At 42.9% G+C, this 13,292-nt stretch overlaps 1 protein-coding gene across 1 annotated transcript in view; it reads right to left on the bottom strand.

Annotated features, from left to right (window-relative positions):
* Positions 1-13,292, bottom strand: part of gas2l1 (growth arrest-specific 2 like 1) — a 58,627-nt gene that overhangs the window by 3,259 nt on the left and 42,076 nt on the right. The window contains exons 3-4 of the mRNA XM_055161459.1: positions 8,651-8,747; positions 7,787-8,069 (exon numbers count right to left, since the gene is read on the bottom strand). Coding sequence (XP_055017434.1) covers positions 7,787-8,069; positions 8,651-8,747 — 380 coding nt within the window. The remainder of the gene's footprint in view (positions 1-7,786; positions 8,070-8,650; positions 8,748-13,292) is intronic.

The raw sequence follows: 13,292 nt of genomic DNA, 5'->3' as shown, positions 1-13,292 counted from the left end.
CAGGCTCTTTTGGCTCGGCTCACTAAAAGCAGCTGGCTCTTTCGGCTCTCAAATGACTCTTCAGATTGTTTTGTTGCAAGCAGGACTAAACCAGAACTGAACCAGGTCTAAACCAGGACTAAACCATGTGTAAAACAGGACTAAACCAAAACTGAACCAGGACTGAGTGTCAGGACTCAGTTTCTATCTCTCTCTGTCTCTCAAGCGCAAGATTAGTCCTGGTTTATTTATTTTATGCTGAACTACAGCCAGCCGGGCTCTAGTTGTATTCTCATCTACCACCACTAGAGGCTGTCTATGTTAGTGCTGCAGACTGTCGCCTGGACACAGCGAGGGCCGTGAGTGACCACAGAGGGGTCAGAGGTCGAGGATTAGTGGAGATACAAACTCAGAGTCAGGGATTATGGTCCTGTGAGCCGAGCTGAGGGGCCGCTGTCACGCACTGGTCACACACAGCACACAACAGACACACACACACAGCACACACACAACACACAACACACAGCATACACACACAGCACACACACAGCATACACACAGCACACACACAGCACACACACAGCATACACACAGCATACACACACAGCACACATTATTTTCATCATGATTCTAAAGGAGAGGTCTACAGCCAGTCCTCAGTCAGTAAAGGCCTGTTGTGTGGAAGTATTTGAAAAAAGAGAATTAGGCTGTTGTTTGTGTTAAAAGGAAATGGTGTGACTAATAACTGGCTTGAAAAAACATAATAATTAGAATTGCAATCAAACTGAAATTGCACTTTGAATGGGCTGGTGCTGTCACGATGTGAACATTTTAAACTAAATTTTGATACTAAGGAACAGGCTGGTCACTCAATATCGATTCTGATACCACAATAACAAAACAAAAAACACTCTTTAGACAATAGAAAGTGATTTTCAACATTAAAGTTCTATAGTGGTTCATGTGTGTATTCTAGTCGATGTGCTCTTCTACTTGTTCTGCACAGCTCAACATTCTAAAAACATTCAGGAGAGGTTTGTTTCTGTCCTGTCAGTGGGATTATTTTAGTATCAATACCTGCTCAAATGAATATATAATTTCTATTCTAGTTTTACAATAGATTAGTGTCTGATTTTCAATATTTTTTGTTTGGAGCAGACTGAAGATGTTGGAAGAATAAAACGGGCTATGTTTTGTATTAAATTGTACTGACGTGACTAAAAAACGTAATAATTAGAGCTGCAAAATAAATCTCAATATGAATCAAAGCAATTAGCAAATCACAAAGGATGCAATTTTTGAAGTATCATTCATTTCATCTTGTTGTATTCTGTGATTATCTTTGAACTCTGTTTTATTATTATTATTATTATTATTATTATTATTATTATTTTTTTTTTTTTTTATTTATTCGTTTTTTTTCCAAATGTATTTTCTTATGTGTCAGACAGTCAAGCGTGAGTGAGTGTGTGACTGTGTGTGTGTTTGTGGTTGTGTTGATTTTGTCGTTTTGATGCTTATTTGAATTTATGTCTCCTACTGTCTGTCCTACTGTATCTGTCTTTTGTCATTGTATTTATGAGGACCCCCTCAAAAACGAGATGGCGAGACATCTCAAGGGGCTTATCCTCCAAACAAATAAATTCAAATTCAAATTTCCTCCACAAACATCAAAATCTCTTGTCTTATTGTGCATAAAAACTGCTCCCTCTGTACTTTAGATCTGTACAAACATGTTCTGCCATGTGATTCTTGTATTAGTCTGTCAGTCAAATGTTTATAATGTGAACTCTGAATGCTGAAAGATAAATCGCAAATCTAATCGGAATACTTGACAGAAAAAAAATGACCAGGAAATTCCACAAATGTTTTCCCTGATCATTTCTATCAGTGACAGGTTCCACTCTCCCGCTGGATTTCTCCAACCGGGGGGCATCTGACACAACACAACATCTGCGGATTAACTCGAGACATTTGACCTGATGCGATCCCAGTTAAACGCTACGGGGATACAGGAAAGATGGGAGGGCATCTGACACACAAGGATACAGAGGGATTGTAGGGCAACACAGGAATATAGAAGGGTGGGATCGCATCTAACACACAGGGATATAGGAGGCTGGGAGGGCATCTGACACACAGGGTTAGAGGAGTATGTGAGGGCATCTGACACACAAGGATGTAGACAGGTGGGAGGGAAGCTGACACATTTTTAAAGGACAAAGTAGCATATTCACAGTTTTTTATCACAATCAGTATAGTACCATGAGATGTATGTTGTAAAAATATCATACCAGGAAATTTGGATATCGTTACATCTCTATAGATATGTAGAGATAATTCCATAACTGTTACTTAGCGACCACAATGTGGGTCAAACCAGGGCCAAAGCTTGTCTAAATTGTATACAGTCGTTCCTCACTATTTCGGGGGTTCATTTTTCGCGGTCTCTCTGTTTCGTGGATCAGCTGTAGACCATTGTTAATCACTCTCCTCCGTGCCGTGTCTCCTGTACAGTACAGAATGTGTTCAGCTGTCAGCTTTACATAAATGTTCGCTCTCTATCAGTGTGATTCTGAAGTGCTGTATGTTTGTAGGTTTTCTCTCAGACAAAATCCACAATGTCGACGAAACGTTCTGCACCGACAAAGGCTCCTACGCTCGCACCCAAAAGGCCGAGGAAGATGCAAACTATCGCACAAAAAGTTGGACTTCTGGACACGCTGAAGGAAGGTAAAAGTTACGCAGCTGTAGCAGAGTCCTGCACTGGGTTGGGTTTGGAAAATAGCTGCGGAATCGGGCGGGTTTTAACATTCTGGAATTTTGCGGTAGTGATTACACACAGGCAGGTCAGGACTGGGTCAGGACTAAACCAGGATTACACCAGAACTAAACCAGGACTAAACCAGGTCTAAACCAGGACTTATTTTGGACTTAAGAGAGAGAGAACCCTGACTCCGCAAAGCACGATTGGGCGATGGCCCAAGGTGCGGTCACCTCCGAGCTTGTCCCGACAGTGAGTCCTGTTTAAGTCCCGTTTTAGTCCTGTTTTAGTCCCGTTTTAGTCCCATTTTAGTCCCGTTTTAGTCCTGTTTTAGTCCCGTTTTAGTCCCATTTTAGTCCTGTTTTAGTCCCAATTTAGTCCCATTTTAGTCCCGTTTTAGTCCTGTTTTAGTCCTGTTTTAGTCCCAATTTAGTCCTGTTTTAGTCCCAATTTAGTCCTGTTTTAGTCCCAATTTAGTCCTGTTTTAGTCTCAATTTAGTCCAGTTTTAGTCCCAATTTAGTCCAGTTTTAGTCCCAATTTAGTCCAGTTTCAGTCCCGTTTTAGTCCCGTTTTAGTCCCGTTTTAGTCCTGTTTTAGTCCTGTTTTAGTCACAATTTAGTCCCAATTTAGTCCTGTTTTAGTACCAATTTAGTCCTGTTTTAGTCCCATTTTAGTCCCGTTTTAGTCCCGTTTTAGTCCCAATTTAGTCCTGTTTAAGTCCTGTTTTAGTCACAATTTAGTCCCAATTTAGTCCTGTTTTAGTACCAATTTAGTCCTGTTTTAGTCCCATTTTAGTCCCGTTTTAGTCCCGTTTTAGTCCCAATTTAGTCCTGTTTAAGTCCCGTTTTAGTCCCGCTTTAGTCCCATTTTAGTCCCATTTTAGTCCTCCTGTTTCAGTCCTGGAATCAGTCCTAGGTTAGTCAAGCAAGGCCAGGTGAGGGCATCTGACACACAGGGTTAGAGGAGTATGGGAGGGCATCTGACACAGAACGATATCGAGGGGTGGGAGGGAAGCTGACACACAAGGATACAAGAGGATGGAAGGGCATCTGATAAGGGAGACTGGGGGGATGTATTCAAGATGAAGCAATGCTGTTAATTCGATCTATTTGCAGACATAATTAGCTGGTGTTGATGTCTGGCTCCACCTGTTGACCTACTTCCCCACAGCGGGAGTGTCTGCCCTGTCAGATTAGAGCTCTGTCCAAAGGGCTAAAGCGCACGGGCCCTGCCATTGTGCCTTTGAGCCTCATCCCTCCATGTCCTGCAGCAGAACCAAGCCAACCACGACACTTTAAACCAGTACTGTCGCAATCCTAACATTTCAAACTCTATTTCTACACCAAGAAATAGACTCAAAACTCAATACTGACCCACAATGATAATAAAGAACACTCTTTCTTTAAACAATAGAATCTTTAAATGGTAGCACTTGCTTTTCTTTTCCCATGTGTCTTATATGTGTGTAATGGTCAGTGGTGCAGTAGGTTCATGTTGGTCCGTGTGTGTACTAGTCTGTGTGCTCTGACACTTGTTCTGATGCAGCTCAACATCATTCTAAACACATTCAGGAAAGGTTCATTTCTCTCCTGTCAGTGAGACTCTTTTAGTATTGATATCTGTGAAAAATTTGTATCTACTTTTGAGCTTAGTGTTGGCATCAATTAGTAACTCATTTTGGATATTTTTGAAAAGTGCTATGAACCACTAAAACTTCTGCCCAAAGTCTACAGCAGGCATGTCCAAACTATGGTCCGTGGGCCAAATGCAGCCCTAAGACAAATTTTTCTTGGCCCTCAGTCTACCAGGAGAATTGGCCCAAATGACCTTGCATCAATTAAAAATGTATCTTTTGCTGCAAGTTTTTTTTTTTAAATCTACCTTGATTGAGCTAATATTTAATATTTGTTGTGTGGTTTTAAGGATCTTAGCATGAGTAAAGACTGATGATTCATTCTAACGTGTTAAACATGCACATATTTCAATTATTCACTGTATTGAGCACCAGTCCACGGCCCTCGATCAGCCCTCTGCTTCATCTGTGTTTAGATAGGTGACCCTTGATGAAAAAAGTTTGGACACCCCTGGTCTACAGGCTAAACGAACACACTTATTGGTGCACTATGTATGGAACCTTTTTAAAAGGGTGATCCACTACTTGTCTGTCTCTGCCGAAATGCAATTTGCCTGGAACGCTCCATAGTATGGCTTTAAATAGATATATATTGCATTTGTTCAATCACAGGTGTTTCAGCTGCAAAAAACTTTAAAACATGCATTCTTATAATGAGGGTGGTCACCTTAAGGCTGTGCAGTTAATTGATTTTTAATCGCAATTTTGATTTGTGTATCAAACAACCTCCAAACTCATATAATTGAGTTGAAAGGTAGATAGATATTATAATATAGAACCGTGCCCAAGCACAGATCACCCCTAAAGTGTGGAATGTTTGTCCAGTGTGAGCGCAGTCAAACCTTTCCCACACACAGCACGGGTGGGACTTTGACCTGGTTTTAGGAGGTGGGCCAAAGCACGGCACAGAGCTCATGTACACACACACACACAAACACACACACACACACACACACACACGACTTTACTATACAAGCCCCGTGTGTGTGCTGATGTCACTCATAAGAGGAAAACAGAGAGTAAAGTCCACTCGAAAACACACATTGAATTCGTGCTGACCTTCAGTGAGGACCGTGACAAAGACAAATGTTTTGCAGCGTCGTCTCTGGCTGTCCTCACCTCACTCCTCCTCCTCCTGTCCTCACTGTTCCTCCTCCTGTCCTCACTGTTCCTCCTCCTCCTGTCCTCACTCCTCCTCCTCCTGTCCTCACTGTTCCTCCTCCTGTCCACTCCTCCTCCTCCTGTCCTCACTGTTCCTCCTCCTGTCCTCACTGTTCCTCCTCCTGTCCTCACTCCTCTCCTCCTGTTCCTCCTCCTCCTGTCCTCACTGTTCTCCTCCTGTCCTCACTGTTCCTCCTCCTGTCCTCACTCCTCCTCCTGTCCTCACTGTTCCTCCTCCTGTCCTCCTGTCCTCCTCCTGTCCTCACTGTTCCTCCTCCTCCTCCTGTCCTCCTCCTGTTCCTCAATGTTCCTCCTCCTCCTGTCCTCACTGTTCCTCCTCCTCCTGTCCTCACTGTTCCTCCTCCTCCTGTCCTCACTGTTCCTCCTCCTGTCCTCACTGTTCCTCTCCTCCTGTCCTCACTGTTCCTCCTCCTCCTGTCCTCACTGTTCCTCCTCCTCCTGTCCTCACTGTTCCTCCTCCTCCTGTCCTCACTGTTCCTCCTCCTGTCCTCACTGTTCCTCCTCCTCCTGTCCTCACTGTTCCTCCTCCTCCTGTCCTCACTGTTCCTCCTCCTCCTGTCCTCACTGTTCCTCCTCCTCTTGTCCTCACTGTTCCTCCTCCTCCTGTCCTCACTGTTCCTCCTCTCCTCACTTCTCCTCCTGTCCTCACATTATTTACCATAGTCGAGCAGTCCTAGGTCACCTCTCCACAGATGTGACCTGTAACTTGGCTGAGTGGTGTGATCTGCTTGTCCAGACTGATTTGATTAATTCCCTACTGTAGAAGATTCCGGGAAGAAGAACCAGATCATGCAGAGTCCATTCTCCTGCTGATTCTCCACCTGCTCTGCCTCGTCATGTCCCTTATGGTTAAATGTTTACACTGAGGCGTTTGGAGATTATTAACGTGCAGATTTTGTGGTGTGGAGTAAAAGTTGCACATATTGATTTGGACAAACGATCACGTCCCTAGTGCTTCGGGAGCCTGTTCTGAGCCAGTAGGGGGAGTGCTGGAGCAGTGTTTGGCCCTGTCACCTGGTCACCTGGGGCAGGATTAATGTAGTCTGTCTGAGCCTCTGCAGGTGCACACACGGCAGGTGCACCCACTGACAGGGTGTTTGGGACCAAACAAACACTGCTCACAGTGACAGGAACAGCCAATCTTTAGACTATCTTTATGGAACATACCTCCAGCTAGGTACTCATGGCAAATGCTCTCCCACCACTATTGGTGGCTAGCACTCATGCCTCACAGCAAGATGGTTCAGGGTTCGATCCCCGGGTCGCTCGGGCCTTTCTGTGTGGAGTTTGCATGTTTCTCCCCGTGTCTGGATGGGTTTCCTCCGGGTGCTCCGGTTTCCCCCATCAACCCAAAACATGCTACAGGTGTCCAGAACAGTTGAGTCAAAGTCAGTTAAATACACTCAATCAGGGTTTACAGGTGGAAATTAACACTGGGGCTAGTGGTAATAACTGTGTCCTTAGGCTAGACACTTCACCCTCATTGTCTAGTATGAAAGTGGTGTGTGTGTGAGTGATGGTGGTGGTCGGAGGGACTGTTGGCGCTGATTTGCATGGCAGTCACGCTTCTGTCAGTCTGCCCCAGGGCAGCTGTGGCTACAAGAGTAGCTTACCATCACCAGGTACAGAGTGAATAAATAATGCTGAATAATGCTCTGTAAAGAGTCTTTGTGACAAAAATGTCTGTGAAAAGTGCTATAGAAATAAAGACTTACTCACCAATACTGGAAAATAACATCTAGGGTTAAGTGTACTTTTGTCTAATTTTGCAAAAAAACAAAACAAAAACTAGAGATACTATGGATTATAGATGTCATGCACCACGATGTGAGAAATTTAAATCCTAAAACAGTTCCCATGCACACTGTGCTCACCAGTTTGATAAACTGAAAGTGAACAAGCCGTGTTGAAATGAGGCTGCATGTGCCATCGGCCTCTCAGACCACCTCTGAGCTCTGGGGAGGTGAATACTGCATTTCACTACTTAGGAAAAGATTAGATCCTCAGTCCTGCTTTCAATAGCACTGTAGACAATTCTGAAGTACGACCATACTGTCCTCATGCAAAACCAGTTCAAATGATCTAGCTTCCATTTACCAATGGCAACTGTGAGCTCAAACCCGACAGCTGGAAAATTCAACGACTTAAATGTTCAAAAAAGTCCATTTTCAAATAAAGCAGGATTAGACCATCTTGTGGTGTGTGGCGTTGACACAGCAGGTCCTACCTGAGGCGGTTGAGGTGTCGGGGTTCGGAGCGGTCCCGAGGGGGGCGGGGCAGCAGGCTGTGGGCGGGGCTGTCTACCTCAGAGGAGCGGCTGGGGGAGGAGCCCGAACGGCAGGGGGAGGAGCCAGAGGGCCGGCCGGGGGAGGAGCCCGCTTTACAGGTGCTGATTGGCTCGTTCTTCCAGTGGGGCCCTGGGCTGGTGGAGCGAGAAGACTGGGTGCTGGAGGACTTGCTCTGGGCCCCCTGACCCTGGCCGCTGCCTTTGGCCTGGTGGTACCGGTGAGCTGGTGCACAACAACACAAGATAAATGATAGCCACAGGAAAATCATGCTGAACTTCAACAGAACTTACACACATCAGCTGTGCTTCTATGACATTACTTTGACTTACACTCATTTCCTAGAGACTGATCCTTACCTTAACCTTAACCTAAACCCTAACCTCCTCCTATTTGAACCCACATCGGAATTTTATAAAGGAACTAAACATTAAATCCACTTTTTTCATAACTAAAGTGTGTATGGTGGAGCATTACTATTCCTAGTGCTTTTGGGAAAATTCTAGAGGAGACTATGTGCATCAGTCTGAACTATTCAAATCTAACTTTATATTTGGAAATAAGGAGATTATAACCAAATAGACTTTCAGGGTTTTTTTTTGTTTTTTTTTGCAGAGCAGAGGTGACATATGTTCAAAATGAACCAGTTAAATATGTAAAGATTTCCAGAATACATTTTAAATGTAGCGTTTCAGGATAAAGGGTGCTATTTCCAGGCCATGACTGATCAGACCAGTGTGACAAAGCCTGCACATGGGGACAGTCACAGAGTCTGTGCCGGAGACAGGAAGTGATGTCAGACTCACCAAAGGCAGCGCAGCGGCACGGGTCGTGTTTGTCCAGGTAGTGCTCCAGAGTGTCCCAGCCCCCGCTCACCCGCACCATCACGTGGGTGCGCAGGACCTGCAGGAGAAGAGGACACGACTCACATGAATGATTGCACTGTGAGGTTCAAATAGATTTTGTGATAATTCTTCAGAAAGTTTGAAATAGACCAAAATGCAAGTGTTCAAAATCGTAGCTGTGCAAATCTGCAGAGTCAGCAAATCAGAGTCGCTGACACAGTTATCTGCTGGCTGCAAAGAGACATGGAGAGAGAGAGACTGGGAAGAGAGAGTGAGAGATGAGTGTAGAGAACAGAGGAGAGGGAGAGAGGAGGAGAGAGGTGTGTGCAAAGAAAGGGGGAGAGGGAGAAACTGGGGGAAGGGAGCACTAAACGTCATACTCGGGCATACACAGTATGTCCTGCAGCCTGAGCAAAACTGAGCTGCTCCTGTCTGCCCCTGTCTGCCCCTGTCTGCTCCTGTCTGCTCCTGTCCACCACTGTCTACAGTCCACAGCATGTGACAGGCGGGTGGGTCCAAACAACAGAAATGATCAGTCAGTGGCCTCCTCCCACATAGAGAAATCAGAGCACATACCAGACACCAGGAGAACATGCAAACGCACAAAAGATGAAAGAATATAGCTGGTCTAGAAATCAAAGTCGAGACCTGATATCTCTGTGGCAAAGAGCAAACCCAGCACTTCATCCCTACTACATATGCATCACAGTCACGGTAAGGTGGGTGGTTGCAACAGGTAGGGCATCAGGCTTAAAACTCTACCACAGTCAGCCTGGTGAGTGCTTATGAAAACCCGAGCAGAGCACATCTCCAACAGAACAGTAAGAGTGAGAAGCCAAAATCCCCGTCCTTGTGTGAGAGCTTCCCCTGCAGCTGAGTGAGAGCTGTCCCGCCCCCATCACCCGGCTGTTACCATGGCAACAAGGCCAAGGACACTCTCCTGTCAACACCGGGAGGCTGATCATAAAACACGCTTCATTTGGAATCTCATATCAAACCTGCGCCCCCCGACACCAGCTGGAAACTCCACAAAATCACATCAAACAAACACCAACACTAAGCCTGTACTGTACTGCACACTGCAGCCAGCAGAGTATATACAAATATATACAAATATATACAAATGCACACAGCTAACCGCTACCACTGCTCCAAACAGGAAGTGAGCATGGCTCGCTTCTGGCTCCATCGACCCTGTCTCGAGTTACTTTGTATTGTAAATACATGGCCTCTCTCTCTGTGACTGCTGCTGTCAGGCTCCTCCTTTTGGTCTTAAAATACTTGTATTAACCCACTCGACATGATCTATCAGTGACACTCTTAGTCCACTCCATTATATTCTACGTACCAGACAACAACAAAAATATTTAAGATAAAATAAAAATGATGGCACCTTTCATTACAAAAAAAATTCAAGTCTTTAAAATACAGAAAATAAAAAGTACACAAGGACCATCTTAGACTATGGTATTAAAATTAAAGGGGCGTTACACAACTTTACTGGTGGGTTGGGGGGACCTGCTTGTCGTCATGGAGATGTTGCTCCTTTGCCTGGAATGTTCCACAATACAGCAACTTATCCATCTAGCATTTACTGAATTACAGGTGCTTTTATTGCTCAAAGATGTTTTGAAAAATGCAGTCTTTAAGTGAGCAGGGTCACATTTGGTCTTGGAGACAGACCAGTTTAATACGGTGGAACATTCTAGGCAAAGCAATTACAGCAGGTTTTTAAACACAACAAAATCCAGGCACTCAAAAGAAGTAAACATTGCACGAGGAAAAATATATAGTTAAAAGGCCTTTATTTAGATGGCCAAAGCAAACATGTTTCAACCCAACTGGTCTTCATCAGGGCTTCGATTAAAAAACAGAACATGGGCGTCAGGGCGTGGCCTTTAACTAAAACCCACCAACCAAAGGACTGGAGCTGATTAGAGACAGACAAAGCAGGTGTAAGACCAACAGCACAAGACATGACACAGGCAAAGAAAAAATATATATACACACAATACACATATACATATATACACATATACATATATACACATGTGCATGGGCGTGCACACCCCATTGTTTTTAATAATAATAATATAATGAAAAAATATATCAAGCAAAAACATATAAAGAGCCTATCAGCCTACAGTGGTCGTACACATAGTATTTATAAAAAACAAGACAGATCAAAGTCCTCGTTCAGACCCCGGTGTTCACATGCTCTTCATTTATGAATCCAGAAAGTTTCTCTTTGATTTAATTTCTCAAGTCTGTCTCCACCTCATGTCAGTGGTTTCACATGTTCAGTAACTTCAATGAGAAGCAGAGTGTCATTGCTATTATGATTTTCAAAATGGTGAGCCATTGGGCCGTCCTGGTTCTTAATCCTAATCTCATATTTGTGTTCGGCTAAGTGATCTTTCCTACGCCTTTTAGTGCGGCCAATATAGAAGAAACCTTCTGGACAAGGACAAGACAGATGATATATAACATGAGTACTGTTACAACTAATGAAATCATTTTGTGTGAATGATCTACTGTTGTGTACATCCATGAATATTTTTGTTTGAAGGACATTTGGACAATGAGGACAGTTCAGACACTTAAATGTGTAGGTTTTTGTAGTCATGTGCTTTTGTTTTCTGGAGGAAGATAAGAGTTCATTAACTTATCTCTGAGATTTGGAGTATGTCTAAGAGTAAATAAAGGAGGTTCAGGAAAAAACTTTGCTTAATACAGGGTCACTTAGAAGTACAGATCAATTGTCCTTGACAATATTTTCGATTCAGCACCAGTGCTGTAAGTGGTGACAGACACAGGGCGAGACGGCTCTTTAAATCTTGTGTATTGTGTTTAGTGAGTAAAGTGCCCCAATCCATCAGGAGGTGGAGCCCTGTCACAGGCTTTTCTGACCACTGTAGGCTGATAGGCTCCATCTATGAACCAGTTGGACACAGCCTCTGCCTGTTCTACAAAGTCCTCTTCCCGATTACAAATGTGATGTAGATGTTGAAACTGCCCATAAGGGATGTTCTGCTTTAGGTGTTGAGGATGAAATGAATCTACTCTGAGGATTGTATTATGTGATGTTTCTTTTCTTTACAGTGTAGTGTGTAAATGATCCCATTCCCCCTTAAATATGGTGAGAAATATTAGGGTTTATAGCAGCAGGTGTTGGACTCTGCTTCCTACTGACTTGAACAGTCTCTCCCACACTCAACCCTGCCTACTCTGATGTGCAGCAGCCTTTGTCTATGGTGACTTTAAAGTACAAAGATGATGCATTACATCTGTAGTTATTGTCTTTTAAACACTGGCCTCGAGTGCTTTTGCTTTGGCATTTTGTGATTTAGAACTTAAAATAATGCCTCATTAAATATGAGCCTCAGTGCTTAGTCTGCTCTGATCTGGTGCTGCTCACGTTCTACTGGCAGCAGTTAAATGAGGAACATGACCAGACAGGCTTCAATCTATGACATCACAATCCCAGGAAGTTTCACACAAAGTGTTTGGGGAGGCTCAGAGACAAAGAACTTTCTACAGAGGATTACTGAAACCAGTGTGAACAAAGCAAAATACAACTCCAACTATGAACTCAATGAGGGAACAAGGAGCCCAACAAAGACTTCCCTAAAAAAATAAAAATAAAAATAAAAATAAATTAATAATAATAATAATAATAATAATAAAAGTTGAAAAGCTTGCTCAGGGATAAATCTCCTCTGTTGTAACTAATGACCACCAAACCTATACTTTTATTTACAATCTGTTTCTGAAACTATATAAAGTGTTAAGTTATTAAAACATTTAGCAGAATCTTGTGTTTCAGATGTGCTTTTTGGATTTAAAACAGTTGTTTTATGGATAGTAGTTAGCATGTAGCTACTAAGCCTCTGTGACGCCTATGGACTCTTAATAAATTTGAATATTTGGAAAAGTCTATGGGAAATATTAATGGAAAATTTACTTTCAGGACCAGAGAAAACAGCCACTGATGATCTCCATATTCTAACATGGTGAAAATAAATAAAAAATAAATAAATAAATAAATAAAATCTAATTAAAAAAAGTGTATTGTCAAATTTCCATATGAACATATGAAAAATTGAAATGATGTTCTCACTCTTAATCTTCTAAATTAAGTAATAATAAAATGAAAGGAGTTCTTCTTTAAAAAAAAAATAAAAAAATTAAAAAGTTAAAAAATAATTATAATAAAACGTAAATTTTGCATATGTGTTTTACTCTCCATTTAACACTCTGAGACCCTCCCTTTCCTCTTCACATTAAGTCACTCCCCCCTTCAGAGCACTATCACAGCAGCATCAGTGTGCATCCCACTAATGAAACTACTGCACATCACGTCAGGTTTGTCAAGTTATTGTGTGCAGTTTTGTATTATGTTTTTGTCTTAAACTGAACCATATGGACCAGTGCCCAGGAGAGATCACTAGATTATGGTTCTCAAACAAACATGGATGACTCTATAACCTCTACAGACATGTGTCTGATGAGCGAAAAACATCATGGTACAAAATTCCAAATCTATTTTGCATAATCTCCCTCTTTAATGACTATGGTTGTAGTAAGAGTGTGCTGAGTGTGT

Source organism: Boleophthalmus pectinirostris, unplaced genomic scaffold (genome assembly GCF_026225935.1).
Source record: "Boleophthalmus pectinirostris isolate CB_2022bp ecotype Guang Dong unplaced genomic scaffold, ASM2622593v1 HiC_scaffold_4, whole genome shotgun sequence".
Taxonomy (NCBI): domain Eukaryota; kingdom Metazoa; phylum Chordata; class Actinopteri; order Gobiiformes; family Gobiidae; genus Boleophthalmus; species Boleophthalmus pectinirostris.
Note: the sequence above shows the minus strand (reverse complement) of the source record. Positions and strands in the feature narration are given on the sequence as shown.